General features: G+C 36.7%; 1 protein-coding gene across 1 annotated transcript; it reads right to left on the bottom strand.

Annotated features, from left to right (window-relative positions):
• Window positions 1–1,228: 1,228 nt before the first annotated feature.
• LOC142554071 (uncharacterized) lies at window positions 1,229–4,182 on the bottom strand. Its single transcript, XM_075664689.1, has 4 exons — window positions 3,854–4,182; window positions 2,241–2,473; window positions 1,893–2,000; window positions 1,229–1,499 (listed from the first exon to the last, which is right to left on the bottom strand). Exons 1-4 carry the CDS (start codon window positions 4,059–4,061, stop codon window positions 1,377–1,379), a joined length of 672 nt encoding a protein of 223 aa, XP_075520804.1. The 5' UTR covers window positions 4,062–4,182; the 3' UTR covers window positions 1,229–1,376.
• Window positions 4,183–17,333: the final 13,151 nt, after the last annotated feature.

Here is a 17,333-nt window from a genome sequence, read left to right as displayed (position 1 = left end):
TAGCATAAAAATTAATAATTTTTCATGGATGACCCAGATAAGATATCCGTCTGACAAAATACGACCCGTGAGACCGTCTCACACAAGTTTTTTATTATTCATATATATATATATACATATATATATATATAGAGAACTGCTACGCTACACACCATGAGTGTGTACCATGATGGGCGCCGCCCCAACCCCACATCATTTTTAATTTTTTTTGTTTTTTAAAAATTAAAATTACAGCTAGCATTAAATTTAAAAACTCTACAAAATTGCCAAATTAGACATGAGCTTTGTGGGTGCCGCCGCCAGCCCACACCATAATTTTTTTTTTGTTTTTTAAAAATTACAATTACTAAAATCATCGGATTTCAAACTCACGGCAAAGAAGATATATACAAAGCTTAAGATTCAGAAATAGTCGGCAAACAAGATACTCTTTCTCTTCCGAAACTCACCTTCCACCCAGTCTCTCAATCTTCGCTGCCTCCCGTTCAAGCTCCGGTGAAACTTTTACCAAGGTATGCTTCGTATCTCGTGAATTTTACAATGATTTTTTTAGATTAGGGCTTCTAACCTTACATTTACGGTATCTGCAATTCCATATTTATAAGAGACCATTAGTTTTCATGTGTATAATGTCACATCCCTAGTTTGAAAATTTTGAAATTTTGGCACTAAATAACAAGTAAGGCATATATAAATGTATGATATGATAGGACGTCATGGGACCGTATGAACAAAGTGTGAATCTCACGAGAATTCAGAGTCAAGTTTGAAAATTTTGTACTGAATAATGAATATATATAGTATTTATGTAAGTTTGACTACTATTCTCAAATCAATGGTTCACACAACAATTTATTTCCAATTGAAAAAACTAATTCATTTTAAATTCTAACGATCAAGAGAAAAAAAGTACAGTTTCCAAACTAATTAAAAATTAATTATTTGATAATTACATTACAAAATATTATGGATATTCAGCTTTTTTATTATAAATAAATAAAAACAAAATCAAATTTAATTTTTATAATTTAAGTAGGTAATTGAGAGGGAAGATTTGCAAAACAGACTTAGTTAACTATTTATTTAAGAAAATGACCTCCTCAAATTCAAATACATTTGAGCAAGTGGACCAAGATTAAAAAAAAATCCCAATTGAGAGTTAGTTTAAGAACCGAACCAAAAAAAAAACGTTCCGGTTCAGTTTTGGAAAGATGGTGCCAGTCGGGTATTTATTCTGAAACTTAAGAGGATGATCTTGAATTTATATAACAAGCCCTGGTTCTATCAAATAGAATCCCATTTCTAACAGAACAAGAATTACGTAATGATCCAATTTCACAGTGGGTAATAGTGATACACGAAGGTGTTTCAGTCCTTCAATTTAGAAGTGGAGCTGTTTTGTATTTCCTTTCTTCTTCGAGCAGTTCATATGGGTCGACATACGGGGGTGGAGCCATTGAAGTTTTACTTCCATCATGAACGAATTCAGGTCCAAAATACTGCAGAAAAGAGAGGAGAATTAGTTAAGGCTTGACTAAGTTTCAGGATATCCATATCCGAATATCTAAAACCGATCAAACAAATTTAACTAGAAACAACGAAGACACGAAAATGAGATAATTCACAATGCATGTATCCAATGATCATTGTTGCAAACTTGCAATATGATGATGAAACACGAATTTAGGATAAAAAAAACACCCAATAGACGATATAAGCCCAAGTAACCTTAAGTTCAGCTATCACTCTTTACGTGGTTAGTTTGAATAGCACGAAGAACCAAAAGTGAAGTAAGTATTCCCACCACATCTGATTCCATTGAAATGGTAATAATGGAGTGAGTATTTACAAATAGGGGCAACAAATATTGCAAGTTTACCAAAGAAAATTACCAGATACAAAGCACAGAAGAATGCAATAGTTGCAAGAATCAACGGCCAGAATGCAAGAAAGAATGTTCCTCCCAGGGTAAGCAAAAGTTTAGCCCGCGGGATCAAGCCCTGTATCATAAAGCAAAAGTTATATACAGATCCCCAAACAATTTTTAAACGAAGAACCTTCACTGCTTCAAAGAAAATGAGCTCAAGGGGTAGACTGAGAAGGATTGGATCCATATATAAAACCCAAAAATAAATTTTAATATTATATATCTATTCAGTATAAAATGAAGTTCCGCACAATAGTAAATTTCCTAAAAATCCCATGATAATCAATAAATCAGAAAAAGATAGTCATCCAACCTCTAGGCCTTCACTATTGATTGCCATCGACTTTTCTCTCTGATTAGATATGCTTCTTTCATCATCAGTTGTAACCCCATTTCTTCTTTTGTAGCTCCAACCCCCATCTTCTTCCCTGAATTTTATCTCCTTGTCTCTGTCGATGTTTCTATTTTTTTCCTCGAGCAAAGAAGAAGAATTCATCCCCCGCCTCTTCAATTCTTTCATAAATAAAGACTCGGGAGGTTCCTCACCTAACATACATAGTAATTAGCATGTGGAAACTTAATCGATGACAGCAACTAAAGGAACACATAAGCAAGGCAAATCTTTCTGCAGGGTGTATCAATTTATCCGGTGCAAAGAGTTCATATTTACACTATGCCTCAAGAAGGAAAGATTTATAGCAACAATCTTCCCATATGAACTAGTCCGGGCGTTTACATTCAGTGAAGTATTGCATCAAGTAGTTATGGTCTATGGGGAAAGTTATAAAAACTAAACCAGTTTATTTAAAACATAACATGATAAGTTAAAATATCACAGAAGTAAACTATTAAATCAGGTAACAGTTTTCCGGTGCAAAGAGTTCATACTTACACTATGCCTCAAGAAGGAAAGATTTATAGCAACAATCTTCCCATATGAACTAGTTCGGGCGTTTACATTCAGTGAAGTATTGCATCAAGTAGTTATGGTCTATGGGGAAAGTTATAAAAACTAAACCAGTTTATTTAAAACATAACATGATAAGTTAAAATATCACAGAAGTAAACTATTAAATCAGGTAACAGTTTTCCGGTGCAAAGAGTTCATACTTACACTATGCCTCAAGAAGGAAAGATTTATAGCAACAATCTTCCCATATGAACTAGTTCGGGCGTTTACATTCAGTGAAGTATTGCATCAAGTAGTTATGGCCTATGGGGAAAGTTATAAAAAAGAAACCGGTTTATTTAAAACATAACATGATAAGTTAAAATGTCACAGAAGTAAAAAGTTAAATCGGGTAAGAGTTTTTCCGTTCAACGTTTTTAACCCACAGGAACTAGTACAAAATTCTGTTGGAATTCGCTGGAAACTGGGCCAATATGCAGCAGAAAAATAAAATGTTTTGGTTAATCGTCACCGGCGAATCAGTGGCTTTTGATACATACAGAACTAAAACATTCATAAATGGATTTCTGTGTAGTTAAACCACTGAAAGATAATAATATTCCCTTATGCAAAATCTGTAAGCAATTTGGCAATAGATTATCGCCATAAAAGCACTTTTAAGGTATTGAATAAGCAAAGAGCGATCACTATTCCTAAATTTTTAAAATTTTTCTACAATATTTCAAAAATAAATCCTCATTTCACCCAAAATACATAGCATCGCCCCTTTTATCTCGATTCATCTTCCGTCACCAGAATTTTCTGGGATCCCCGGTCCTTACAGATATTTTATAAATCTAGAATTTTCATCATTATACTTCTCGTGTGCTTAAAAATCAACATACATATCAAAATCAAATTAGGCAAAATAACCAAGAACTTCACGGAATCAGCTGTAAAAACTGAGCAATTTCAAGTAATTTTACACGGCAAATTGCATAATTTTTTTCAAAAAAAAAAAAAACACTCGTACTCACCTTTGTTTTGATCATCATTTGCTCCAGCTTCACAAGTAATCCAAAACCTCCTATAATCAAATAAGATCCCAGAATTCTGAAGCCTGAGATTCCGCCTTACAGATGATTTCGCGTTAATTTCCAAGCAGGTACACCCGAATTTCGCGAGCAAATTCGACGGACTGGATTTCAACAGCTGAAGGCAAGAAGCCATTGCAGTCGAAACCATCCGTTTCCAAATATCAAATTCGTTTTTTCTCCTTCTTCAAATTCAATCACGGAAGCTAATTGTGAAAGAGAGAGCTCGAACCAGTGCAACCAGAAATTTTTTACTACAGAAGGAGTGGCGGAACTTACTCCAGTAAATGTGACGCCCGTGGCGTATGTTAGAAATGGCGGGTTCTCGGTCACTATTCTGCGCGAGATTTGTGGCGGCTTTCTGTGGGTGGACGGGGTACCGGGTGGGGCTAGACCGTTGGATGCTAATATTACGCTTGGCAATATCTTACTCGTTGATACAAATATAAGAAACCTAGATTTTCTACACTTATTATTATTATTATTATTATTATTATTATTATATATTATTATTATTATAAAACAAAAACATATTTGTTTACCACCTGCCCCCTCGTTTAAAAGAAATTTGTTATCCATACAATTTCAAATAAAATAATAAAAATAAAAACGTATTTATTAAACATCTAATATTTTTCCATAATATCGATTTTTCTCAAATACGAGACCCTAATAAAAAGGACACCCGGCAAACAACTTTACACAAATTTCAATTCATAATAATTGTCCCCTAAATTAAATAGGTGTGTCACAAGCTTCAAATTATGTAGTTTTAGTCAAAAAAAGGTAAAATAAACAAAAATATTCGATTTTGAGTGAACTTTGGTTCTTAATGAGTGCACGACATGCTGTGATTGTGAGACCAAATTCAATTACATCTGGTACATCAGAATAGATCGCATCGAATGATATCTTTGAATCCGTCTCCACAATTACTTTTCTTGCCCCCGACTAAATGCCTTATATATTGTTTTATTTTGATTTCTAGTTCTTAAACATATTGACATGTGCGACATTTGTTTTTTTTTCCACCTCATTTGTATATAAGCATTTCACCCATACTATCAACCTTCAATTTCGAATCAATAAATTTTAATGAAAATATTGATATCCTAATTTCTTCTAATTTTTAAATAATTTATTTTGAATCAACATATTTATTTTATGCATTTTCATTTTACTATATTTATATATATTTTTTAAAATTAATTTTTATTACAGATATATACCAGATGCATGTAAGTATTATACTGTGAGCAATTGTGAAATTGCTATATTCATATTTTTTTAAAAAATTAATGATTATTTATTTTGAAAATGAAATTTCGCCCCTAAATAAAATGTCTACCTTTGCCTCTACTGCAACTGTAAATCATTCTTAGATTTTAATATATTTTAGTATACATAGACACTTAAATTATACAATTAAACTATTAATTAATTAATAAATTAAACTCAAAACCCTTATTTTCATTTATTTTTTTGAATAAAACTAAATATTAATATTATTATTATAGTTGTATTGTATCTTATTTTCTTTTTGCCCTTCAAGATTTTTTTTTTTATATAATAGGAAATGAAGCCATCGGTTTTGGAATCGTGGTTAGCCTTACCATTATATTCTAAGTTCATGATTGATATACTGAATATGAATGAAATGATATGTTTATTTTGAAATGACTAGTAAAAAATTATTATTATGTGATCATAAAGTTATTATTTTAGTTATTAATATTATCATTATTATTTTTTATATATAAATGATTGTGAATTTTTTTGATAATATTATTATTTTAATGGTTATTATTTTGGTATTTAATTTTTATAATAATAATGTTATTATTATTATGATATAGATTTATGTTGGTTAAACTAAATAAAAAAACATTTTATAAAAATAGAAAATGAGGAGTAAATTAGGAGGGAGAATGATCATTCTCACTGTCCTAAATAACTCTTACGATTAGTAAAAATATTTTTGTAAAATATATAATTTAGATTTGTAATAAATCATAAATGTTGTTTTTTTTTTTCGCTTTTTTCAAAGTTATATATATATATATATATATATATATATATATATATATATATATATAATTGCACATTTATATAATGTTTTGTGTTAATTACGATGTATTTCAAATTCATTCAATAATGATGTCATTTGGAATTCATTCCAATTTTTGTAGTTGATGTGATCTCGTTGAAATTGATGAGTTAGGTAAGAAGCTCCAACTGTGACGGAAGAGTTGTTAGAGTTGAGACAGCAAATGTAGGTGTTGGAGGGGCAGTTGAAAAGTCGGGGCACTTCCCGGGTAATCACTTAATAGCCCGGGCCACCTCGAGAATTGCACCACATTCGAGTGTGATTGATACAGGATGTCTAATCTGTCAGAGCAACTTGGGTTTGGAGTGTCCTATAAGTCATCAGAAACTATAGTATGGGCAACCGACTTACCATACCTTAGTAGGTGGCACTGGAATCGAGGTACCTACCCCATTTTCTTCCTATAAATAGCAGGTATTAATGTCATTTATAAGGGGCTGAACATAAAAAAACTTTCAAACACTTACATATATTCTCTCATTTATTTACTTGTGTTCATCTTCACCTGCTGACTTAAGCATCGGAGTGGCTACGCCGGACACTCCTCCAGCGCCAATTCACGAGTTACCTTCTTGTTTGCAGGTGTTAATCCTAGCCATTACCTTCACTCAAATTCCTAACACTAAAAATTACTGATTCGATCCGTTGGAGCTTCTTACCCAGCTCATCCATTTCAGCGAGATTACATCATTGGCGCCATCTGTGGGAAGTTGAGATTAAGACATTGATATGGCTCCAACTCGAAGAACTAACCAGGACAACTCCCGGGCTCCTGGAGATGGTGCTGGTGCGCAGACTTCAGGACAAGTAGTCTAGCGCCGGGTCCAAATCTCCAACTGTGGCGGAAGAGTTGTTAGAGTTGAGGCAGAAAAAGAAGGTGTTGGAGGGGCAGTTGGAAAGTCGGGGTACTTCCCGGGTAATCACCTAATAGCCCGGGCCACCTCAAGAATTGCACCACACTCGAGTGTGATTGATACATGATGTCTAATCTGTCAGAGCAACTTGGGCTTGGAGTGTCTTAGAAGTCATCAAAAGCTATAGTATGGGCAACCGACTTGCCATACTTAGTAGGTGACACTAGAATCGAGGTACCTACCCCATTTTCTTCTTATAAATAGCAGGTATTAATGTCATTTATAGGAGCTGAACCTAAAAAAACTTTCAAGCACTTACATCTATTCTCTCATATATTTGCTTGTGTTCATCTTCACCTGCTGACTTAAGCATCGGACTGGATACGCCGGACACTCCTCCGGCGCCCATTCACGAGTTATCTTCTTGTTTGCAGGTATTAATCCAAGCCATTACCTTCACTCAAATTCCTAACACTAAAAATTACTGATTCGATCCGTTGGAGCTTCTTAACCATCTCATCCATTTCAGCAAGATCACATTAGTAGCTAATATATAAATAAGTATCGTATGAATTAATCAATTGTTTTATTATTAGAATAAAACTATAATCATAATTCATCTCCTCAAACACACTTAAAGAAATATATCTTAGAATAAATGTCTAATAAATATTAGTGATTCCAAACCAATTAATTTTTAATTTATTTGATTTGATTGGTGAGAAGGTAGATAATTATTGGATGAGCTATTAATTAATTATTTAGAGTAATTAATATTTGAACAATAAAAAACTATTTTGTTGAATGATTTAATTGTTTGATTTAATGTCTGATTTCACATGATACATGAGATTATAACAGTATCAATTTATAATTCATGAGATTGACATTATATTAGTTTAACTTTGTTGTGTGTGTGGTGGTTTTAGCCATGTCTGTACGAGATTATATACCCATATGTTTATTTTTGAAAAATAATTTTTAATAAAAAGGAAAAAAAAATCGCATTATCGTTTTGACATCTAACTTTTAAGTTCGACTCAGGCTCTTAAAATCTCGGGGACATTGATAAGGACAAAGGAAAACAAAGGAATTGTTTTTGTTATAAGGGCATCCACAACTGTGGATATTTTTCCGAGCCATGTCATCAAAATATCTTCTCAATTGAAATATTCATCCATTGAACACTATTGATTTGTGTGCCACAACAATATCCGGTTACAAATTTGTAACCGGGTATTGTAATTTTTTTTTAATTTCTTAAAACAAGCGTGATTGAGACGCGCTTGTTTTTGGGTCGAGTTTTTATTTTTAAAAATTTTTTTTTTGGTCAGGTTGGATCTCGCCGGCTCTTCACACTTCACAATTGTGAAGAGCTTGGGGGTGAAGAGCTTCACCTCGACCCAAGCAGTTTTATTTTTTTTCCACTTTTTTTATTATTTATTTAAATATATTTAATTATTATGTGAAATATAAATGGACAATTGAATGGAATATGTACAACGTTTTTTTCTCTGATCAATTAAGAACGTTGGATTTTGAACGTTGGGTAATATTCAAATTTTAGTATATAAATACATAAGTTTTTACGAAATTAAAATTCATATTTTCAACATCCTACATACATATTTCTCTCACGAAAATTTTTTGGAATGGATAATAGTTCCAATAATTTTTTTAGTGATCTTTTGAACTCTCCAAAAATATAATACTAAATAATAGATAAAAGTAATTAAAGTGGTTAAAAGATTTTATTTAAATGAAAAAAAAATTAATTAAAATGACAGTGAGACCCATAAATATTTGGTTGGTGTGATATTTGATTGTGAAATATGAGATATTTGAGTAGAGAAATATTTGATTGATGATGTGGATTATGGGGTTGTGGGGACCCAGACGCTAATCAGTTGTTAATCATCATCAGGATCATTTACAAATCAAGTAATTAGGGTCATAAAATTTTTTTCTTTTTAATGCGGAATGTAGTGAAATCAAACTAATATATAACTCAGTATAAAATAAAGTACAAGTCCCGTACCGTCTACAAATCAGTAAAACTAAGGTTCAACATCTAATTATCAAGTGCCAAAACCCTATATACATCAAGGTCCGAAGTCTCCACTCTATCACGATCTCTCCTCATCTCCTGGACCCTGATCCTGTCCCACCTGTTTTCATGTACACATACAAACAAGACAACAGTCGGATAATTCCGGTGAGAATATAATCCCAGTATAAATCAACGAAACATGCAATCATATAAACAAATATAAAGCATGTAACATGTAACAGCAATATGTATCAAAATCTGAACATAATCAATATCAAACTGTCGACAATACTCGTAGCTACACAATTTAGACTAGACTCAATCATAGTCTAGGGATCCCGGTTTCCAGAAGTTGGCATTCCTATATCTACCAACAGTAATAGAAAAGACTCCAGTTCTATCCACGTCGATAAGGTATCGATCACCAGAAATAGAAAAAGGTCTGATTCTATCCACACCGATATGGTATCGATCACCAGTAATAGAAGGAACTCTAATTCTATCCACACCGATATAATATCGATCACCAGTAATAGAAGATGCTCCAATTCTATCCACGCCGATACGACATCGATCAACAGTAATAGAAGAAACCCAAATTCTATCCACATCGATAGCCAATCATCCGGTGACAGACTTTGGCACTATCGCCAATACACTATCTTGTGACATCGTGCAATGTGCCCGTGGCGATCCCGCCACTATCAGACACTTCTGTCCCAAGATTACTCGTCTAATACCTGCTGTCTATAAATCAAGAGAACAAGTACATCAATCAAATCAATGCAAATATCAATGCAATAAAGTAAAGTATGTGATTTAGGGAAACTCAAGTCTAAACCGACTTAAGTCGATCTCCCAATACCACATACATTTCGTTCGTAGTTTCGGTCTGGAATTCAAACTCTGTCAATCCTTCGATCTGGCAATGGCAATATCAATGATATCATATCAATATACCGTTTAAATCGATACCAATCCGATCAATAATTCAAAATCAACGGTATAACCGCACAATCCCGATATCTCGGTCAATATAACATCAACAGATAATAATTCCCTCAACTAATAATCGATACCAATACAATCTGATATCATATCTCAGTCAATTAACTTCAGAAAATCATAACAATTCCATAATCAGTCTGTTTCTTAATCTGACTTCGATTCTATGATGTCTAACATGTCAAGAACATCATATATGAATTTCATTCAATTCTGACAACATTATAATTTCAAATCATATCAAAACGTAGTAAAACTTACGTCCAGTTGTAGCCTGCGTTGATATGAACACAGTACTGCAGTCAGATTCAAAATCAGACGGACGGATTTTACACAATCGCGATCCTAAGATTCAAGGACAATTTTTCCCCAAAGTTTCCCCTTCGATTTCTCGTTTTCTGAAGTTTACGTATTTGCTTATATATATATATATATATATATACACACACACGTAACATGCATCAAGGCAAATGGCTCATTCTACGTGCAACACGTCTCGCGCATATGCGCGACCTAAATCGGCGCATATGCGCGAGACCTTCTGGTCTTCGCATATTTCTTTTCGGCAGCTCGCGCATATGCGCGACACCTTCCCCGCATATGCGCCAGACTCTCTGGAGTTGTGATCGAACCTTCACACAGCTCGCGCATATGCGCGCCTTCCTGTCGCGCATATGCGCGAGACCTTCTGTCCAATTCGCGCATGTGCGCGTCTCATGTCGCGCATGTGCGCCGATGGTATTGTCCTCGCACATACATTTTCACACGTTACTTCAAATCGTGTCTCGGTTAATCCTTTCATAATCATATCAAATTATAAATCAATAATTACAGATTACTAGGATTAAATTTTCCGGGCATTACATTTCTCCCCCCCCTAAGAGATGATTTCGTCCCCGAAATCACAGGCAATCCATCATATCAATAAGAAGGTATGTAATAAAACTAAACAGAAATTTACATCAGTGAAATAATGCTGGGAATTCTTGTCTCATATCTGATTCAGTCTCCCAAGTGGCTTCTTCAACGCCATGACGAGTCCATTGTACTTTCACCAACGGAATTATCTTCGTTCTGAGCTGTTTTTCCTTACGATCGATAATCCGGATCGGTTTCTCGACATAACTCAATGTCTCATCCAGCTCGATTTCGTCTGGCTGAATAACGTGAGAATCATCAGGGAGATACTTCCGCAGCATTGATACATGAAAGACATCATGTATTGCAGATAATGAAGGTGGCAATGCTAGTCGATAGGCACGATCTCCTATCTTTTCAAGAATCTCATAAGGACCGACGTATCGTGGAGACAACTTCCCTCTCTTCCCAAATCAGACCACACCTCTAAAAGGAGAGATCTTCAGGAACACTCGGTCTCCTGCATCAAATACCAACGGTCGTCGCCGAAGGTTGGCATATTTGGCTTGTCTGTCCTGGGCTGCCTTCATTTTTTTCTGAATCAATTTCACTTTTTCAGTCATATCTCTGATCATATCAGGTCCAGTCTCAGGAACTTCAGAGATATCATCCCAATATAATGGGGATCTACATTTCTTTCCGTACAACGCTTCGAATGGTGCCATCTCAATACTCGTTTGATAGCTATTGTTGTACGAAAATTCGTAAAGAGGCAACGCATCTTGCCAATTAGTGCTAAAATCCAGCACCACAGCTCTCAGCATATCTTCCAATATCTGAATCGTCCGTTCTGACTGTCCGTCAGTCTGGGGGTGATATGCGGTACTCAGATGTAACTTCGTACCGAGAGCCTGCTGCAAACTCTGCCAGAAGTGCGAAGTAAATCGAGGATCTTGATCTGAAACAATCGACTTCGGCACTCCGTGCAGTCTAACCACTTCCTTGACGTAGATATCGGCCATCTGATCATATCGGTACGTCATCTTGTATGGAATAAAGCATGCGAATTTGGTCAATCGATCAATCACGACCCAAATCGCATCACAACCTCGGGAGGATCTCGGTAACTGTGTCACAAAATCCATGGAAATGTGATCCCATTTCCATTCAGGAATCGACAAACTTTGCAATAATCCTCCGGGTTTCTTCCTCTCAGCTTTCACCTGTTGGCAATTCAGACACTTGGCTACAAATTCAGTAACATCATATTTCATTTGCTTCCACCAATACTGTGTCTTTAAATCATTATACATTTTCCTGCCACCAGGATGAATGCTAAAACCACTGTTGTGCGTTTCTGTCAGTATTTGCTGTCTCAATTCTGAAACATTTGGCACAACAATACGATTATTCACATACAAAACACTATCTCGAACCTGATATTCCGATCGATGTCCAGCTCTGACCATAGCAATCGACTTCTGTATATTCTGATCAACTTTCTGAGCTGCTTTAATTCTCAAAATCAGCTCTGGTTCAGCTTGAATCGCATATAATTTTAGAGGCCGACAGTCTGTTTCATAGGCTAATCCCGACAAACAGCAGTCTTCAATCAAATTCGAAACACCCCTAGTCGATAAGGATAGAGAACATACCTTTCGACTCAGTGCATCAGCTGCTGCATTAGACTTTCCTGGATAGTATTTGATTTCACAATCGAAATCTTTTAGCAAATCAAGCCATCTTCGCTGCCTCATATTCAGCTCGGATTGTGAAAACAAATACTTCAAGCTCTTGTGATCAGAATATATCTCAAATTTCTCGCCGTACAGATAATGTCACCATATCTTCAATGCAAAGACGATGGCTGCCAATTCAAGATCATGAATTGGGTAACGAGATTCATGGGGCTTCAGTTGTCTCGAGGCATAAGCAATAACATGTCCTCGCTGCATCAACACACAGCCCAATCCTCGGTGAGATGCATCACAATAAACCACGAAGTCACCAGTACCTGAAGGAATCGTCAACACAGGCGCACTGGTTAATCTCTTCTTCAATTCGAGAAAACTGGTCTCACATTCCTCAGACCAAACAAACGGAGCATTCTTCTGAGTCAACTGTGTAATCGGTTTGGCAATACTCGAAAAATCTTTAATAAATCGGCGATAATATCCTGCCAAACCCATAAAGCTGCGTATCTCTGGTACAGATGTCGGTCTCGGCCACGAAATCACTGCCTCAACCTTACTGGGATCAACTGATATCCCGTCTCCAGATATAATATGCCCCAGAAATACCACCTGTTTCAACCAGAACTCGCATTTCGACAATTTAGCATACAGTTTCTCCGGCCTCAAAATTCTTAACACAGTCCTCAGATGATCAGCATGTTCAATCATATTCTTTGAATAAATCAATATATCATCAATGAATATGATAACAAAATCATCCAAATATTTCTGAAAGACGCGGTTCATTAATCCCATAAATACCGCCGGTGCATTCGTTAACCCAAAAGGCATGACAATAAACTCATAATGTCCATACCTGGTTCTGAATGCTGTCTTTGAGATATCAGACTCCCTGACTCTCAATTGATGGTATCCAGATCTCAGATCGATCTTGGAATACACCGAAGAACCCTGTAACTGATCGAACAAATCATCAATACGAGGCAATGGATATTTATTCTTTACCGTTGCCTTGTTCAGTTGCTGGTAGTCGATACAAAGTCTCATCGACCCATCCTTCTTCCTCACGAACAGTACTGGAGCACCCCAAGGAGAAACACTTGGTCTGATATATCCCTTGGCCAGTAAATCCTCCAACTGTTCTTTCAACTCTTTCAACTCAATCGGTGCCATCCTGTACGGAGTCCTCGAAATCGGAACTGTTCCTGGCATCAACTCAATGCTGAAGTCTATCTCTCGAATCGGAGGCAATCCAGGAATCTCATCTGGAAAGACATCAGCAAACTCACACACCACTGGCAAGTCCGCCAATGATGGGCTCGACTTCAGTAAATCAACTGAATATACCAGGAATCCATCCGCTTCTTTTTGCAATAATCGAGTCATATTATTGCAGATATCAAAGGAATTCTAGCTCGAGACCCCTTACCGTAAAATTTCCACTCCTCAGCCATTTCAGGTCTGAATCGAACAATCTTGTGGAAACAATCGACGGTAGCCCTGTACTTGGTCAACGTATCGATACCGATAATACAATCAAAGTCAGATATCCCAAGCACAATACAGTCTAACTCAATTTCATGCCCATCATACTGCAGTATACACGATCTAACAGATTTCACTGATATCAAACCCGTCCCCAAGGGAGAAGAGACAGACACTACTGCAGATAATGACTCAATAGGCAAAGAATGCATCAAAGCAAATCGCTCAGATATAAATGTATGGGAGGCACCAGAATCAATCAATACATAAGCAGGATAACTAGAAATAAAACAGTTACCTGCAACAACATCATCAGGTGCATCTTGTGCCTGCTCCTCAGTCAAGGCGAACACTCGGGCCTGCTGTCTAGGAGGCTGGCTCGCTGTCTGGCTCCCTCCTGGCCTCGGCTGTGACTGAGTAGGCGGTGCTGGCTTGAAGGAATGAACGGCAGCAGATCGTCTCCCTGTCTGAGTCACTGATCTAGATGACTCAGCGACCTGGGATCCCTGGACGCTTCGCTGTGGACACACTCGGGCAAAGTGTCCATGCTGTTTACAAATGCGGCAGTTGACGAACATTCCTCGGCACTGTTCTGTGGAATGCTTCCCTCCACAAGTATTACAGTATGGTCCTGTGTAACTCTGGCCCTGACCAATCTGTCTAGAGCCACTCGAACTGGATGAGCTACTTCCAGCTTTCTTGAATTTCTTCCCCTTAGCTTTCAGGAAGTCTTTCTTCCCACTACCACTGCCGCTCTCAAATCGGGGAGCTGGTGGAGGCATCTGTGATCTCGGAGCTGAAGGCACAAACGAAGCCTCTCTCTGTCTCATTAAACCGGCTTCGGCTCCCTTGGCTCGATTCAAGGTATCAGTAAAATTGTTTGGCCTCCCGGTATTCACCAAGGTAAAGATTTCAGGATTTAGGCCATTTATGAACTGGTCCGCAACGGCCTCATCATGTTCAGCTACGTGGGGAGCAAATCGAAGTAGTGTAGAGAATTTGGCCACATATTCCTCAATGTTTAGCTGGCCCTGCCTCAAGTTTGCAAACTCGGCTCCCTTGTCCTTTCTATACGACACTGGAAAGAACCTTTGATAAAATTCAGTTCTAAAGACATTCCAGGTGATAGTCGTACCTCGTTGTTCCAAGGCCCGCTTTGTGGTAATCCACAAGTTCTTTGCCACATCATGTAACTGGTGCCCTATCAGTTTCACCCTCTTCTCATCAGTATAGTCCAAGGACTCAAACAACATCTCGATATCATCTAACCAACTCTCGCATTCCACTGAATTCTCCGTACCCTTCAGAGTTGGTGGATGGAACGACTGAAATCTCTTTAACAAGGTCTCCATGGGAGTAGCTGTCATATCCATGGGAGGATTTGAAGTACTACCCTGTTCAGGTACTCTTCTCGGAGGCATATCTGATAATCAAAAGGATTAGTAATCCCAATACACAAATATGTTTCAGTCCTCCTCCGATCATCTTACTGCTGATCCAGAATCGGTGCTGATCCATTCTCAATAATACATGTTTTCAAATCAAGTCAGATAAACAGATAAACATGCATTATAAAGCAGTAAATCATGCTAGCAATCAAAAGCAGGAAAGAAAACCTCAATCTACCCTGCTCACTAGCTCCTATCTCAGTCTCAAGGATCTATCGCTCTGATACCACCTGTTGTAGGGACCCGGACGCTAATCAGTTCTTAATCGTCATCAGGATCAATTTACTAATCAAGTAATTAGGGTCATAAATTTTTTTTCTTTTTAATGCGGAATGTAGTGAAATAAAACTAATATATAACTCAGTATAAAATAAAGTACAAGTCCCGTACCGTCTACAAATCAGTAAAACTAAGGTTCAACATCTAATTATCAAGTGCCAAAACCCTATATACATCAAAGTTCGAAGTCTCCACTCTATCACGATCTCTCCTCATCTCCTGGACCCTGATCATGTCCCACCTGTTGTCATGTACACATACAAACAAGACAACAGCCGGATAATTCCGGTGAGAATATAATCCCAGTATAAATCAACGAAACATGCAATCATATAAACAAATATAAAGCATGTAACAGGTAACAGCAATATGTATCAAAATCTGAACATAATCAATATCAAACTGTCGACAATACTCGTAGCTACACGATTTAGACTAGACTCAATCATAGTCTAGGGATCCCGGTTTCCAGAAGTTGGCATTCCTATATCGACCAACAGTAATAGAAAAGACTCCAGTTCTATCCACGTCGATAAGGTATCGATCACCAGAAATAGAAAAAGGTCTGATTCTATCCACACCGATATGGTATCGATCACCAGTAATAGAAGGAACTCTAATTCTATCCACACCGATATAATATCGATCACCAGTAATAGAAGAAGCTCCAATTCTATCCACACCGATACGACATCGATCAACAGTAATAGAAGAAACCCAAATTCTATCCACATCGATAGCCAATCATCCAGTGACAGACTTTGGCACTATCGCCAATACACTATCTTGTGACATCGTGCAATGTGCCCGTGGCGATCCCGCCACTATCAGGCACTTCTGTCCCAAGATTACTCGTCTAATACCTGCTGTCTATAAATCAAGAGAACAAGTACATCAATCAAATCAATGCAAATATCAATGCAATAAAGTAAAGTATGTGATTTAGGGAAACTCAAGTCTAAACCGACTTAAGTCGATCTCCCAATACCACATTGACTTATACATTTCGTTCGTAGTTTCGGTCTGGAATTCAAACTCTGTCAATCCTTCGATCTGGCAATGGCAATATCAATGATATCATATCAATATACCGTTTAAATCGATACCAATCCGATCAATAATTCAAAATCAACGGTATAACCGCACAATCCCGATATCCCGGTCAATATAACATCACCAGATAATAATTCCCTCAACTAATAATCGATACCAATACAATCTGATATCATATCTCAGTCAATTAACTTCAGAAAATCATAACAATTCCATAATCAGTCCGTTTCTTAATCTGACTTCGATTCTATGATGTCTAACATGTCAAGAACATCATATATGAATTCCATTCAATTCTGACAACATCATAATTTCAAATCATATCAAAACGTAGTAAAACTTACGTCCAGTTGTAGCCTGCGTTGATATGAACACAGTACTGCAATCAGATTCAAAATCAGACGGACGGATTTTACACAATCGCGATCCTAAGATTCAAGGACAATTTTTCCCCAAAGTTTCCCCTTCGATTTTCTCGTTTTCTGAAGTTTACGTATTTATTTTACACAATCAGGCGCGCACAGTGCTCTGCCGGAACAGTTCCGGGCAGCCCCGATTTTTTTTTTGATTTCTGGAAAAAATAAACTTTT

Source organism: Primulina tabacum, chromosome 8 (assembly GCF_025594145.1).
Source record: "Primulina tabacum isolate GXHZ01 chromosome 8, ASM2559414v2, whole genome shotgun sequence".
NCBI classification, from domain to species: domain Eukaryota; kingdom Viridiplantae; phylum Streptophyta; class Magnoliopsida; order Lamiales; family Gesneriaceae; genus Primulina; species Primulina tabacum.
Note: the sequence above shows the minus strand (reverse complement) of the source record. Positions and strands in the feature narration are given on the sequence as shown.

What these genes read in the sequence shown, in the direction of transcription:
- LOC142554071 (XM_075664689.1), bottom strand. Translation starts at nt 4,061, where the DNA reads ATGGTTTCGACTGCAATGGCTTCTTGCCTTCAGCTGTTGAAATCCAGT. An exon ending in AAATGATGATCAAAACAAAG is followed by an intron (nt 2,474 to 3,853) that starts GTGAGTACGAGT and finishes TATGTATGTTAG; the next exon opens with GTGAGGAACCTCCCGAGTCT. An exon ending in TCTTCTGTGCTTTGTATCTG is followed by an intron (nt 1,500 to 1,892) that starts GTAATTTTCTTT and finishes TCTTTTCTGCAG; the next exon opens with TATTTTGGACCTGAATTCGT.